General features: G+C 46.0%; 1 protein-coding gene across 1 annotated transcript in view; it reads right to left on the bottom strand.

Moving 5' to 3' along the window:
* Positions 1-17,242, bottom strand: part of LOC126095515 (cytochrome P450 6k1-like) — a 187,719-nt gene that overhangs the window by 74,453 nt on the left and 96,024 nt on the right. The window contains exons 4-5 of the mRNA XM_049910300.1: positions 13,021-13,345; positions 7,329-7,666 (exon numbers count right to left, since the gene is read on the bottom strand). Coding sequence (XP_049766257.1) covers positions 7,329-7,666; positions 13,021-13,345 — 663 coding nt within the window. The remainder of the gene's footprint in view (positions 1-7,328; positions 7,667-13,020; positions 13,346-17,242) is intronic.

The following is a 17,242-nucleotide window of genomic DNA, read 5'->3' on the forward strand; positions in this document are numbered from 1 at the left end:
ACTTTCTCTTTGCCTAATCCTTTCTTTATCTCGACGATGGCTATTTTGTAAGCAGCATTTTACACGGAAAGGCCAAGGAAGCTGATACACCTGTCTAATATAGTGTAGGGCCCCCGTGAGCACGCAGAAGTAACGCAACACTCGTGGCAAGAATTCGACTAATGTCTGAAGTAGTGCTGGAGGGAACTGATACCATGAATTCTGCAGGGCTGTCCATAAATCCGTAAGAGTACGAGCGGGTGGACATCTCTTCTGAATAGCATGTTGCAAGGCATCCCAGATATGCTCAATAATACCCATGTCTGGGGAGTTAGATGGCCAGCGGAAGTGTTTAAACTCGGAAGAGTGTTCCTGGAATCACTCTGTAACCGTTCTGGACGTGTGGTGTGTCGCATTGTCCGTGTGAATGCACAATGGACATGAATGGACGCAGGTGATCAGACAGGATGGTTACGTACGTGTCACCTGTCAAAGTCGTATCTAGACCTATCAGGGATCCAACATCACTCCAACTGCAGATGCCCAACACCATTACTCAGCCTCCACCAGCTTGAACAGTCCCCTGCTGACATGCAGGATCCATGGATTCATGAGATTGTCTCCATACCCTTACACGTCCATCAGCACGAAACAATTTGAAACGAGACTCGTCCGACAAGGCAACATTTTTCCAGTCATCAACAGTCCAATGTCGGTGTTGACGGGCCCAGGCGAGGCGTAAAGCCTTGTGCCGTGCAGTCATCAAGGGTACACGAGTAGACCATCGGCTCCGAAAGCCCATATCGATGATGTTTCGTTGAATGGTTCGCACGCTGACACTTGTTGATGGCCCAGTATCGAAATCTGCAGCAATTTGCGGAAGAGTTACACTTCTGTCACACTGAACGATTCTCTTCAGTCATCGTTGGTCTCGTTCTTGCAGGCTCTTTTCCTGGCCGAAGCGATGTCGGAGATTTGATGTTTTACCGGATTCCTGATATTCACGGTACACTCGTGAAATAGTCGAACGGAAAAATCCCCATTTCATCTCTACCTCTAAGATGCTGTGTCCCATCGCTCGTGCGCCGACTATAACACCACATACAGACTCACTTAAATCTTGGTAACCTGACACTGTAGTAGCAGTAACCGATCTAACAACTGCGCCAGACACTTGCGTTCTTATATAGTCGTTGCTGACCGCAGCGCCGTATTCTACCCGTTTACATGTCTCAGTATTTGAGTATGCCTATACCAGTTTCTTTGGGCTTCAGTGTTCTAATATACAGTTGTTGAATACGAGTTTTCCTTTAAATACTTCTCCAATAAACTTCAAAAATGTAAAATATGATCAACTGTTGCTTCAAGCTTATCATCACCAACAAGTGGCAGTGTTCACAGTTCGATCTTAGTAACGCACTTGGTTTAAGATAAAACAGAGCCTTAAATTAATTATTTTCACGTCTGCGATGATGGCAAGCGTCACAACGTTCTTTCCAAGGGTTGAATGTGTGCAGCAATGAATCAGCAACATAGAAAAGTGCGATGCTATTTTCCACATACACATACATTCTTCAGTTTAATACCTAAAACATGATTGTGAACTGTTAAGTACCCCGGTGTTATTTCCACATATAAATGATTACAAATAACATGCTAAGTTAACAGTTTACAAGTTTGCCCTGATAGATCGATGTGACGAAAGTAACATGACCAGGCTTGTAAATGTAGAAAATACCTGTTAGCTAGAATACTACACTGATCAGGCAACACACTTTTTTAATTCTGTGACGTATTTTTAATAAATAATTCAGTTCGTCTGTACGCTTTTGAGCACAGTTGAGATGGGGCTACATTGCAACTCGCACTTTCATTTTAATGTGACTAAAGTACTAGACCCCATTTGGTGTTTGTTTTTGTTTAAATTTACTGCCCACCACCATCTCTATTTTTTTAATTTACTGCTGATTTTTCAGGTTTTCCGCGTTCAACTCTTGATGATATCATCAATAAATGGGTGTGGCTTGTGATATCACTGTGACGTCATATATAAGGGAGATGTGCCTTACTACGTCATCAAAAGGCCAATGACCTGGGTCACTAGATGTAAACACAGTGGATCAGAGCATACAATGTAAACGAAGTGAGCTGGAGACGCTGTAGTTACACTACTTTCAGCAACAATGTGTCATCATATGAAACAGTTGTTACATGGCACAGACGTTTTCAGTGTCGTGTGACAAGTCTGAACGAAGAAGAATGAAGCGACAAACCATCTCTCTGTAGGAATCAGGAATTTCAAATGCAGTGGCGGTTCTGGTGCTCGAAGTCTGATGAATAACAATCAAGGAGATAGCAGCAAAAATGAAAATCAGTCCTTCCATTTTTTCAACATTTTGTATTGTGTTGTATTGTATGGAACTGGAGACCCAGAAACGACGGAGAGGACTCGTCTCCGCCTTAACCCTCCGTGGTTCACGATCCCACAACAGGCTACAGCAGTCCACTCACCCCACCACCGCCCCACACTGAAGCCAGGGTTATTATTCGGCCCCCAGGGGATCCCCCCTGGAACGTCTCATACCAGACGAGTGTAACCACAATGTTTGCGCGGTAGAGTAATTACGGTGCACGCGTACGTGGAGAAAGTGTTTGCGCAGCAATCGCCGATATAGTGTAACTGAGGCGGAATAAGGGGAACCAGCTCGCATTCACCGAGGCAGATTAAAAACTGCCTTAAAAACCATTCACAGAGTGGCCGGAACACCGGATCTCGACACTAATCCACCGGGCGGATTCGTGCCGGGGACCGGCACGCCTTCCCGCCCGCAAAGCAGTGCGTTAGACGGCATGGCTAACTGTGCGGACTTTTCACCATCTTACACGACATTTTGAACATAATAAGGATCGTTGCCTGCTGGGTTCAGTGACTGCTCCTGCCCACGTACAAAGCGCGCCGAACTGAGGCAGCAGTAAATCAGTTGGTTCTTTAACGGCCTAGTCTTCATGGAAGAGTACTGAGACTGTAACTACGTATGACCCCGAGACGTAGGACCAAAGCAAACAGCGTAAACATGTACACTGACAAAAAAAAAAGAAAAAAAATCGCAATATCAAGGAGGAGTTATGCGACATAAACAAAAGTTGGCAGGCGTGTTTATATATCTGAAAGATGATGTCTATTCAAATTTCGCAACAGTCGCACAAGAGTGGCGCTAGTAACTACACTATGGGAATGCAAATGTTTGCTTTAAATACACGTTTCAACGGTCGTGAGCGTTAATTACCTTTGAGATTGCTTATGATGAACTGATGTTAGTCAAGATCGCCTCGAAAGCGACAGACGTCATCATAAACACACTGAGCTTGAATGGGGTTGTGTTCAAAAATGGTTCAAATGGCTCTAAGCACTATGGGACTTAACATCTGAGGTCATCAGTCCCCTAGACTTAGAAACTACTTAAACCTAACTAACCTAAGGACATCACACACATCCATGCCCGAGGCAGGATTCGAACCTGCGACCGTAGCAGCAGCGCGGTTCCGGACTGAAGCGCCTAGAACCGCTCGGCCACAACGGCCGGCAATGGGGTTGTGTAATAGGGTTATAAGAAGCTGGATGTTCCTTACGTGATACTGCAGAAACACTTGGCAGGAATGTAGCCTCTGTACGTGATTGCCGGCAGCGGTGGTTACTAGAATGTACGGTGGCAGAACACTGGATTCTGGACGGCCAATTGGCACCACCGAGACGGAAGACAATCGTGGTCGGTGTATGGCTCTGCAGCACCGTACTGCATCTGCAGCAGCAATTTCAGCAGCAGTTGGCACAACAGTGACAACAAACTTTTTGAAATCTGTTACTTCAAGGACAGCTCCGAGCCACATCCCTTGTAGTGTGCATTACACTGATCCGAAACCACGCCATTTGCGACTTCAGTGGTGTCAAGCGAGACCTCATTGGACATCAGGTAGAAGGTCAGTGTGTTTTCTGATGAAAGCTGGTTCTGCCTTGGTGCCAGTAATGACCTTGTGTTGTTTAGGAAAAGGACAGGTGAATATCTGTTTAGGGCCTGCAACCAACCTGTCTGCTGTCTAGACACACTGGATCTAAGCATGGAGTTATGGTATGGGGCGCGATTTCGTATGACAGCAGGAGTACTCCGAGGTCATCCTACGTGCCCTGACTGCAAATCTGGACGTGATTCTGGTGATTCGACCTGTTGCGCTGTTGCTCACGAACAGCAATCCAGGGGATGTTTTCCAACAGGATAACGTTCGCCCACATAGCGCTTTTGTAACCCAACAATCTCTACAGAGTGTCGACATGTTTCCTTGGCCTGCTCTATCACCAGATCAGTCTCCAATCGAGCACTTATGGGACGTCATCTTATGACGACTACAGCGTCATCCACAAAAATCGTTAACCGTCCCTGTATTGACCAACCAGGTACAACAGTCGTGGAAACTCCAGCCCACAACGTGACAAATGGCACCTGTACAACGCAAAGCATGCACGTTTTTCTTGCTTGCATTCATCTTTCTGGCCATTACACTGGTTATTAATGTACCAGAATTTCACTTTCGCAATAGCTTATCTCGGCGTTCATTAACCTGTGATCTTGCAATGTTAATCATTTAAATAGATCAGGTAGACAAATGTATTCCCCAAATTTCATTACTTACATCATTTATTAATTGGTGTTGCGATTTCTTTTTCCGTCAGTGTAGATTCACTACTGCCAAAAAATTGAAGACCCTGCCATCATAATGGCAGGCGATGCTGACTTTTTTGGAATTGCCATGGTGCGTTGTTAACAGACTATGCTCGTAATGGGTAAACAGTCACAGCCATCCACTACCGAAATCTCCTGACGAGGTTACGGGGGCTGTCCAATCGTAGCGTTGCCGAAAACTGTCCAAAGTGCTGTTTTCTGCTCTATGACAATGCCTCACCTCATTCTACACATGACACAGTCACAGATGCTGCTTCTTTCGACTATCAAATTTTGTCTCACCCTCTACTTTCTTGACACGGTACCGGCTGACTTCTTCCTCTTTCTTCTAAGTAAGAAACTGCTCCACCGCAGTCGTTTTCAGAACGACGATGAGGTGATTTCCGAGGAGAATCATTTCCTGAACAGCCAAAATGCAGACTTCTGGAGACAAAGCTTTCCACAAGTAATTCATCGTTGGGATAAACGACTAGAATTGAAGAGCGATTACGTGGAAAAGGATTAACATTCTCACAAAGTTTCGGGGCCATAGCTTGATGTTTTTGATGTGATAATTGAAACTCTGTCACAGTTTGTTGTAGTGTCCTGTACGTACAGGATGGCCAGAAAGTCCCTTCATATGTGCAATTATTTCATTTTAAGTTCAATAAAACAGTTATTTGTCCAAAACGTCCTTATGTGCACCATCGTCACCCCTATACAGCTTAATATGCCACCATACTCTCCTGCTTATCCACTTCAGGAGCTACCGTGTACATTTTGGAAGGCTTCAAGCATACTTGCCTGCAGAGCTTCAGTGTTGACATACTGCCTCTTCCTGACATATGATTTGATGATCCGCCACTAGACAATGGTATCGTAAGTTCCAGACTTTGAGGCAACTAAGGATAAGGGCTTGTACATATTAAAGATGTGTTCTTCAGTCTCCCCCAGCCAAAGTAGAATATGTGGAGGATTGTTGTCAGATCCTCGGTAAAAATGTAGGTGTTGCCTGCTCATGTGTTCCACCCCTGAAACTAATTGGTCAGTGTGACTGACTGCCATGCAAGGGATCTAGTTTCGATTCCCAGTACTGCCAGAAATGTTTCCGTGGCGGGAGGACTGTAATGGGCTTGACTCAGCCTCGTGAGGCCAGGTGAGGATCTAGTCAACCGATCAGTAGCGGTTCCAACGTCAAGAAACCCGACAAAGACCGGCAGAGCTATGTTCTGACCACACACCTCTCCAGAACGCATCCGATGACGCCATTGGCAGACGATAACATGGTGGTCAATTGGGATCGATTAGACCGCCAAGGCCAGAGCGTGGAACTTTACCAACCTTACCCTATCCCGCAAAAACCAATAAATAGCACATCCACCAGGGAAAAGAATGCGCTTTAGAGACGGAATGGTGCAGAAGGTCTCCATGAATACTCTGCATGCTTCCTGTCGGTGGTTTAATAGTCCTTTAGTGTGATGACACTGACGGTACTGACGCTGTAACTTCAGTACATGTTTCTCTTTGGGTTGATGGACGACCAGAGAGGGGGTCATCTAAGCCCCTTACCAGGTGAAAAGCATCTTCGCTCAAGGGGTCAAATTCTGACGACTTGGTAACTCCTTACTAAACAAAATGAGAATTAGTTGTAACCCTCAGCTGCCGACAGGTGTTGTTGATATACCTCGATGGGAACAGCTGAAAATGTGTGCCCCGACCAGGACTCGAACCCGGGATGTCCTGCATACATGGCAAACGCTCTATCCATCTGAGCCACCGAGGACACAGATGAACAGCGCGAGTGCAGGGACTTATCCCTTGCAAGCTTCCCGTAAGACCCACATTCCCAACTGTCCCCAATCTACATACGTGATGTACCTAATAGATATTTGCCCATCCACTTATTACTAGCGCACACTAAGGTGACGATTCCCGTAAGAGTTCGGGAAACCTGTGTGCATTCGCACAGACGAAGGTCAATGGCTGGGTAGCCTTTAACTATAATTATATGAAGACAGTAACTGTTCTCGAAAGAACAGATACCATTGGTGACCGTGCAGCTTCTCTAGAATAATTGATGATTAATTGAAACCCTCATCTGCCGACGGGTGTTATTGATATACCTCGATGAGGACAGCTGAAAATGTGTGCCCCGACCGGGACTCGAGCATGGGATCTCCTGCTTACATGACAGACGCTCTATCCGTCTGAGCCACCGAGGACAGATGAATACCGCGACTGCAGGGACTTATCCCTTGCACGCTTCCCCTACTAAACTGTTCACGTTACGTATCCATCACCTGTGTCACATTTCCATCGTTATGCTTCCTTTCATGGACCCAGACACTTATCGCTAAGCTCTCCTCCAAAGTCAACTCGCTGGTTTCTGCCACTGTTCGTCACCAAACAACAATGAACTGCTAAACGACGGACTTTATTCTCTTCTCCGGGCATTCACGTGGCACTTACGCGGCAATCACGTGAGAAGCAGTGTTGGCATATCAATGATCAGGATGCGAGTTTAAAATCTTACGTATCTTACCGTCTTATACCGTTTCATGCACTTAGTCCAGGTGTGTAGGGACTTTCTGGCCATCATGTACAACGGATGGATTGTTGATAGGAACTACGAACCAAACAAGCAGCTGGTGAGTATGTCAGTGATGCATCTGCTGGCGACGTCCCGAACCTTGACGGGCTGCGTCCCGCCGGCTCCCGTCTCCAGGAGGCGCTGTACCATCGCACATGCGCACCGGTCCACCTGCGGCAACATCCCGCGCATGCGCGCTCCCGTGAAAGCGGGCGACGTGGCCGCGCGCAGCCGCCGCCAGAGCGCAGCACGCGCGCCGAACATGTTGAGGCAGCCCATCGAGTCCTCAGGCCGCGCCTCCGTGTGGCGGTCAGGGAAGTCAGCGAAGTCCTTGACCAGCAGCTGCCGCACCAGGTCGGGATCGCGCACTAGCAGAGCCGGCCTTGAAAGAGCCACAATGTCGCTCGATGTTACCGATAAAAGCCTGGACTGCAGGATATTGTAAGTTGACAATAAGCAGACATGGGTGAACTACAAGGTTCTATTTTAGGTCCTCTTGATTTTGATATACACCTGATGCAACTCCTAAGAGTTGTCAGGCGAATTTTCACTGATGTTTCAGCAGATCTTTGCAGTCTCATTCTTGCAGTGGTAGTGAAGTCTGCCCAACCAAATACAGTTCACCAGGTAGAAAGCGTCGGTTTGTTTCCAGTTACAAATAAAACGATTTTTAATGCTGAATTTCATGTGCATGCTCGAAAGAGCGCACCCAGATTAGTCTAGTGCGATATTTATTTTATCGATATCTATTAACAGGCCAGTAAAACACGAAGAATAATCAGTAGCCCAGCTACTCCAACAGCGACTGAGCAGCGCTGCTCCATGACAGTAGCAGTGAGCGCAAATCATGGCAGTGCTGTCGCTGCTTTGTCTTACCGACAAAACTAATACAGCATTACTTTCGAACCGCTATATCGAATGGGCCTGTAAAATTCTGCTTTAAAAATCATTTTGTTTGTAAAGGGGTACAAACCAACGCTTTCCTACGACATTGGGCTGACGCCCAGTGTCAAAGGAAAGCGTTGGGTTTTATCGCTTTACAAACAAAATGAAAGACAGGATGAGCAGTAGTTGGTTGGGCTGACTCTAGCCACTCATTGCAGTTATCTTCCGAAACACCAGAGAAAATGCGCCTGCCGACTCCTAGGAGGGAAATCCTTTTTACTGGGTGGTCAGAAACAGTCTTTTAAGCATGTTGTATGGTAGGTTGTGCTGAGAAATAATTGATAAGATAAAAATTCGATATCTTGCGCCGTTTCTGAGTTAATAGTTAGCCAATTATGCTGTTGAATGCGCAAATTCAAACACCCATCAGATACAATTCGTTGTTCTCACAGCATGATGATAGCGCACGAGACTGCCCAGCCTACGACTCAAGTTCGATCCTTACTACCGTCCCATGCCCAATTTTTGTATCGCTCTGTTGTTCGTCTTTAGGAATCCAAATGAAGTACACCTTTGGCGACACCGTCTCTGGCGGGCAGCCTGAATTTGTGTGCGCAATGGCCTCATTGGGCAACCTCAATGCTAAAACTCGGAAATGGAACAACGTATCGAACTTTTTTTTTCTTGACGAATATTTCTCAACACAACCTACCCTGCAACACCCTTACAAGCTTTTCAGACTGCTTCTGAGCACCATGTACATTAGTGATCTTCACAGAAGAAACAAGGCTATTATTATAAATGATTGAAGCGATTTCACAGATTTTCTGTAGCTATATTATTTGACGTATTACCACAGGACTTTGAGCACACATAGAAAAATTCAATTTTTTTTTTACATATTACAAGTGCTCCATATTTGTCAACCTACTGATTCTGCAGATATCAAGACGATAATTAGGTTCTTCCCACGTTTTGGCGTAGCATGTCCATACCAGTTTGTTCAACAGCACTGTTGATGTGAGCCCGCATTTCTTCTAGCTTTGTTGGTAAAGGAGGCGTACAAAAAAAAAAAAATCGTACGGTGTTAGATCGGGAGAGCGTGGAACCCATGATATGAATTGCTGATCGTCAACCTCACCATGATCGATCCATCGGTTTCTTTATTTATTGTTCAAGAGTTCACGAACGTCTTGATGAAGTGGTGTGGAGCACCATCCTATTGATAGATGAACTGATGTGCTTGATGCTAGTACTGTAGAGGAATGAGTCACATGTCAACACAAGCACCGAAGTCAACATTACCTTCCTTCAATTGGGCCAACTGGCGGTGAATCGAGGAAGTACAGTACAAACTGACGAAACTAAAATGAGCTCTAACATGGAAATTAAGCGTTTCCGGACACATGAACACATAACATCTTTTCTTTATTTGTGTGTGAGGAATGTTTCCTAAAAGTTTGGCCGCACCTTTTTGGCCTCCAATTGTGGCATGATGCAGTTTCCAGATACATACATCCTGGGACAGTCTTTTTGGACAACGAAAGGGACCGTAAACTTTAAACCGCGAGTCTACACAGAATACATTAACTTCTTACTGCCGGCACGGTAGCTCAGCGTGCTCGGTCAGAGAGCTGGTTGGCCTCTGTAATAAAAAAAGCTGAGTGGAATGATCAACAAACGAACTTGACCGGATGTTATGTGACTTCGCAATGACCAAACACAACGAACAAAAGTGAAAAAAATGCAAGAAGACCCGGGTTCGAGTCCCGGCCGCGGCAAAAATTTTAATTTCCTTTCGTCTGCTTCGATCATTATCGTACATTTCCTTCTGGTGAATCTCGAAGGAGTAGCACAGCAGTGTGGGGATTTCTGTTTCACAATTTCCACCGTTGTGTCTGTTCACCGTGTCGTTCAAAAACAGGTAGCTTCATCACTGAAGATTAGTTTCTCACAAAATCTCTCCTTTCCATAAGCTGTTGGAACTGTGCCGAAAATTCAAAAGGGTCTGTCTTTGTCATCATTAGTCAGGCCTTGGAGCCATTGCAAATGCTAAGGCATCAGCTTCAGTTATTTCCTTAAGGTCTTCCAAACGGTCGGTTGTGGTATGTTCAACGCGGTCTGCTTGCTCTGTTCGTCGATTTCTGTGCGCTACGTGTGAAACTCATCCACACGTGGTCAATCATTCTTCACTCACTGAAGGCCGACCCGTTGATTTCCACTTGCAAAGGCATCTTGAAGCTTTAAGGGGAGATGCTCATGAAAAACACACACTATTTAAATGATGCACCAGATCCGCAAACGTACAACCATATTGGCAAGGCATTCGTCTTCATTGACGACAATTCGCGCCCCCATCGTGAACATCTTGTGAATGACTTCCTTCGGGATAATGACATCGCTCGACTAGAGTGGCCAACATGTTCTCCAGATATGAACCTTATCGAACATGCCTGGTGTAGATTGAAAAGGGCTGTTTATGAACAACGTGTCCCACCAACCACTCTGAGGGATCTAAGTTGAATCATCGTTGAGGAGTGGGACATTCTGGACCAACAATGCCTTTAACTTGTGGATAGTATTACAGGCATGCATCAATGGAAGATAACGTGCTACTGGATATTGGAGATGCCAGTGTGTACAAAAATGATTCAAATGGCTCTAAGTACTATGGGACTTAACGTATGTGGTCATCAGTCCCCTAGACTTACAACTACTTAAACCTGACTAACCTAAGGACATCACACGCACCCATGCCCGAAGCAGGATTCGAACCTGCGACCGTATCAGCAGCGCGGGATATGGACTGAAGCGCCTAGAACCGCTCGGCCACAGTGGCCGGCCTGGTGTGTACAGTAATCTGGACCACCACCTCTGAAGATCTCGCTGTATGGTGGTTTTCATGAGCAATAAATAGGGCGGAAATGATTTTTATGTTGATCTCTATTCCAGTTTTCTCTACAGATTCCGGAACTCTCGGAATCGAGGTGATACAAAACTGTTTTTTATGTGTGTGTATTTAGGATAGCACTGGACCGCCCTGAGTCAGTTACACATTACACCTCAAGTCGGCAGTGCCAACAGCTCCATCCAGCTGCGTCAGCATTTCAGTCCCAGCACTACAGGTTGGCAGTATCAGTAATGTCGTCCTACTGCTCTGTGCCACCAGACCCTCCCCAGTTTGTCACAGTCTTCACCAGGAGTACAGCAGCCATCACATGCCAGCAGCACTGGCGCAGTAATGTCTTAGGTTTTCACGTCGCCGCCTACCACAAATGTGGTTTGTCATGGAGGCATATAACACAAAGTGTCACAGAAGAGAAATTACACTACTGGCCATTAAAATTGCTACACCACGAAGATGACATGGTACAGACGCGAAATTTAACCGACAGGAAGAATATGCTACGATATGCAAATGATTAGCTTTTCAGAGCATTCAAACAAGGTTGGCGCCGGTGGCGACACCTACAACGTGCTGACATGACGAAAGTTTCCAACCGAGTTCTCATACATAAACAACAGTTGACCGGCGTTGCCTGGTGAAAAGTTGTTGTGATGCCTCGTGTAAGGAGGAGAAATGCGTACCATCACGTTTCCGACTTTGATAAAGGTCGGATTGTAGACTATTGCGATTGCGCGACATTGCTGCTCGCGTTGGTCGAGATCCAATGACTGTTAGCAGAATATGGAATCGGTGGGTTCAGGAGGGTAATACGGAACGCCATGCTGGATCCCAACGTCCTCTTATCACTAGCAGTCGAGATGACAGGCATCTTATCCGCATGGCTGTAACGGCTCGTGCAGCCACGTCTCGAACCCTGAGTCAACAGATGGGGACGTCTGCAAGACAACAACCATCTGCACGAACAGTTTGACGACGTTTGCAGCAGCATGGACTATCAGCTCGGAGACCATGGCTGTGGTTACCCTTGACACTGTATCACAGACAGGAGCACCTGCGATGGTGTACTCAACGACGAACTTGGGTGCACGAATGGCAAAACGTCATTTTTTTTCGGATGAATCCAGGTTCTGTTTACATCATCATGATGGTCGCATCCGTGTTTGTCGGCATCGCGGTGAACGCACATTGGAAGCGTGTATTCGTCATCGCCATACTGGTGTATCACCCGGTGTGATGGTATGGGGTGCCATTGGTTACACGTCTCGGTCACCTCTTGTTCGCATTGACGCCACTTTGAACAGTGTACGTTACATTTCAGACGTGTTACGACCCGTGGCTCTACTCTTCATTCGATCCCTGCGAAACCATACATTTCAGCAGGATAATGCACGACCGCATGTTGCAGGTCCTGTACAGGCCTTTCTGGATACAGAAAATGTTCAACTGCTGCCGTGGCCAGCACATTCTCCAGATCTCTCACCAATTGGAAACGTTTGGTCAGAGTTGGCCGAGCAACTGGCTCGTCACAATACGCCAGTCACTACTCTTGATGAACTGTGGTATCGTGTTGAAGCTGCATGGGCAGCTGTACCTGTACACGCCTTCCAAGCTCTGTTTGACTCAATGGCCAGGCGTATCAAGGCCGTTGATACGGCCAGAGGTGGTTGTTCTGGATACTGATTTCTTAGGATCTATGCACCCAAATTGCGTGAATATGTAATCACCTGTCAGTTCCAGTACAACATATTTGTCCAATAAATACCCGTTTATCATCTGCATTTCTTCTTGGTGTAGCAAGTTTAATGGCCAGTAGTGTAGTATTTTATGAAGTGGTGTGGATATTCAGCCACGGACATTATAATTGAATCTTGTTCTGTTAATATACAGTTATTCTTTCGAAGTTTCTTCAGTCACTCTTCAGGAAGAGGATACTCCAAGAATACCTGTCGAAGATGTAGAAGCCGACGAGCGGGCAGTCGCGGTGGGCCGCAGGAGGGTTCAGGTGGAGGTCGGCCAGCAAGTGTGGCGGGGAGGTGGCGTGCAGCAGCAGTGGGCCCAGGCTTCCCACCAGCGGGAGTGGGCGGTGGTGGGGCACGCCGGCGCGCCGCCAGTGGCCGTGTGTGCACGACAGCAGCGCCGCGGCGGCCAGCACCAGAAGCAGCGTGGCGTGAAGTCCCAGCAGCAGCAGCGGCGCCGCCAGCAGCACCAACAGCAGCCTCGCCAGCACCGCCGAAGGCCTCAGCGGCGACACGGGCCGCAGCACCACGTCTGCGCACACACTACTCCTCACACCATTTTCCACGAGAGACTTCTCTAGTAACTAGTTGCATTCAACTGTATTTTTGTCCAACATACAGCTCAACAACGCGTTTCCGAAGAGAATGCTCTCACCATCAGGTTGTAAAACTTAGCTCACAAGGTTAAAACGCTAAGAAGTGGGAACCAAAATCATAGCCCAGATTTTTTTAAATATTATGATCAGAAGCGTGACGCTGTACTAACACCTAAACACAGTTAGTGGAGACTGAAGTGGAATGGAGTACTGGGGCATAACGGTGTAAGTACGCAGTTTAGGTTTTTATGTTGGTAACGTCACGTAGCGCTCTGTATGAAAATCACTGGCTGTGCTGTTTGCAGTCTGTGGCTGGTTGGCATTGTTGTAATATTCGCTTTTGCAGTGTTGGGCAGTTGGATGTGAACAGTGCGTAGCGTTGCACAGTTGGAGGTGAGCCTCCAGCAGTGGTGGATGTGGGGAGAGAGATGGCAGAATTTTGAGAGCGGACGATCTGGACGTGTGTCCATCAGAAAGAGTAAATTTGTAATATTGTATAACATGAACTTATATATAGGGTGTTACAAAAAGGTATCGCCAAACTTTCAGGAAACATTCCTCAGACACAAAGAAAGAAACTATGTTATGTGGACATGTGTCCGGAAACGCTTACTTTCCATGTTATAGCTCATTTTATTACTTCTCTTCAAATCACATTAATCATGGAATGGAAACACACAGCAACAGAACGTACCAGCGTGACTTCAAACACTTTGTTACAGGAAATGTTCAAAATGTCCTCCGTTAGCGAGGATACATGCATCCACCCTCCGTCGCATGGAATCCCTGATGCGCCGATGCAGCCCTGGAGAATGGCGTATTGTATCACAGCCGTCCACAATACGAGCACGAAGAGTCGCTACATTTGGTACCGGGGTTGCGTAGACAAGAGCTTTCAAATGCCCCCATAAATGAAAGTCAAGAGGGTTGAGATCAGGAGAGCGTGGAGGCCATGGAATTGGTCCGCCTCTACCAATCTATTGCTCACCGAATCTGTTGTTGAGAAGTGTACGAACACTTCGACTGAAATATGCTGGAGCTCCATCGTGCATGAACCACATGTTGTGTCGTACTTGTAAAGGCACATGTTCTAGCAGCACAGGTAGAGTATCCCGTATGCAATCATGATAACGTGCTCCATTGAGCGTAGGTGGAAGAACATGGGGCCCAATCAAGACATCACCAACAATGCCTGCCCAAACGTTCACGGAAAATCTGTGTTGATGACGTGATTGCACAATTGCGGGCGGATTCTCGTCAGCCCACACATGTTGATTGTGAAAATTTACAATTTGATCACGTTGGAATGAAGCCTCATCCGTAAAGAGAACATTTGCACTGAAATGAGGATTGACACATTGTTGGATGAACCATTCGCTGAAGTGTACCCGTGGAGGCCAATCAGCTGCTGATAGTGCCTGCACACGCTGTACATGGTACGGAAACAACTGGTTCTCCCGTAGCACTCTCCATACAGTGACGTGGTCAACGTTACCTTGTACAGCAGCAACTTCTCTGACGCTGACATTAGGGTTATCGTCAACAGCACGAAGAATTGCCTCGTCCATTGCAGGTGTCCTCGTCGTTCTAGGTCTTCCCCAGTCGCGAGTCATAGGCTGGAATGTTCCGTGCTCGCTAAGACGCCGATCAATTGCTTCGAACGTCTTCCTGTCGGGACACCATCGTTCTGGAAATCTGTCTCGATACAAACGTACCGCGCCACAGCTATTGCTCCGTGCTGATCCATACATCAAATGGGCATCTGCCAACTCCGCATTTGTAAACATTGCACTGACTGAAAAACCACGTTCGTGATGAACACTAACCTGTTGATGCTACGTACTGATGTACTTGATGCTAGTACTGTAGAGCAATGAGTCGCATGTCAACACAAGCACCGAAGTCAACATTACCTTCCTTCAATTGGGGCAACTGGCGGTGAATCGAGGAAGTACAGTGCATACTGACGAAACTAAAATGAGCTCTAACATGGAAATTAAGCGTTTCCGGACACATGTCCACATAACATCTTTTCTTTGTTTGTGTGTGAGGAATGTTTCCTGAAAGTTTGGCAGTACCTTTTTGTAACACCCTGTATATATATAACTTTTGAATATTATTAAGGGTCCGCAGCTCGTGGTCGTGCGGTAGCGTTCTCGCTTCCCGCGCCCGGGTTCCCGGGTTCGATTCCAGGCGGGGTCAGGGATTTTCTCTGCCTCGTGATGATGACTGGGTGTTGTGTGATGTCCTTAGGTTAGTTAGGTTTAAGCAGTTCTAAGTTCTAGGGGACTGATGACCATAGCTGTTAAGTCCCATAGTGCTCAGAGCCATATTATTAAGGTAAATACATTGTTTGTTCTCCATCAAAATCTTTCATTTGATAAGTATGCCTATCAGTAGTTAGTGCCTTCAGTAGTTAGAATCGCCACGCGGGATTAGCCGACCGGTACCTGGCACGGGTACTCAGCGTGTTCGGTCATGGGGTTCGCTGCCCTCTGTAATAAAAAAAAAAAAAAAACTGAGTTAATCGATCAACGACGAAAGGAAACGGGTGTCTTGCGACGTCCGCCCCGAGCAGATACAACGAACGAAAACGAACAAAATGAGATTAAAAAAAAAGAAGGCGGTCTAAGGCGCTGCAGTCATGGACTGTGCGGCTGGTCCCGGCGGAGGTTCGAGTCCTCCTTCGGGCATGGGTGTGTGTGCTTGTCCTTAGGATAATTTAGGTTAAGTAGTGTGTAACCTTGGGGACTGATGACCTCAGCAGTTAAGTCCCATTAGATTTCACACACATTTGAACATTTTTTAGTTAGAATTCTTTATTTAGCTGGAAGTATTGGCGCTCGCTGTATTGCAGTAGTTCGAGTAACGAAGATTTTTGTGAGGTAAGTGATTCATGAAAGGTATAGATTATTGTTAGTCAGGGCCATTCTTTTGTAGGGATTATTGAAAGTCAGATTGCGTTGCACTAAAAATATTGTGTGTCAGTTTAGTGTTGATCAGAATAAGTAAAGATCGAAATGTCTGAACGTTCCGTTTTGCTCAGCAGTTTGAAAATCAAATAACTTAAGGGTTTTACCAGCACAGTAATTCATGAATTTTTCCAAGGAGAGGTTTCAACGGTCTTGGTCGTCTAATTTCGTCCACAAGCGCTAGCGTGCGCTCAGATTGAAAGATGTTTAACAAACCAATGCCTGTTATGGTTTAGTGACGTTGCAGTTGTTGTCGAGCGGGAGCTGCGTAGTCTGCCCATAAAAATGAACGAATTTGCTGTTCTATTATAACTTTTCAGACCATTTCTAAGGTAAGTGTCATATTTTTTTCTTCACAATCAATATTTAATCCACTTAAATCAGCATGTCCTTAACTGTCTTTGTATACAATGCAGTCGGAAAAAAGTTTATGGTGGTTGCTTAATACTTTCACAGTAGATATGCGTTTGGGGTGGAATGGTCTACTGGTATAATTCGTTCCTCCCCTGACGCCTTTTATTCTTCATTTGACGAGTTCTACCACATGGTTTGCCTTTCTCATGTGCAGGTGGTACTTCATTACATACAGAAAACATAGAGACAATACTAGACCACAACAAGCATGGAACAAGCTGTTGAATAGGTAAATAATAAGACGATGACCCACAAAAAGCATCGAAACAATCTGTCGTGCGTTTTACTAATTTAAAATGATACGTGAAACTGAAAAAGGACAAGCCACTTCCAACAACTGACGAAACCTGCAGAAAATATCAGTGTATTTTCAATAAGGAGGGAGAGCTAGAACTTGTCAAATACCTTAAGGATCAGCAAAAGTGACGTTTTGGTATGAGTATGAAA

This window comes from Schistocerca cancellata, chromosome 8 (assembly GCF_023864275.1).
Source record: "Schistocerca cancellata isolate TAMUIC-IGC-003103 chromosome 8, iqSchCanc2.1, whole genome shotgun sequence".
In the NCBI taxonomy this organism is placed as follows: domain Eukaryota; kingdom Metazoa; phylum Arthropoda; class Insecta; order Orthoptera; family Acrididae; genus Schistocerca; species Schistocerca cancellata.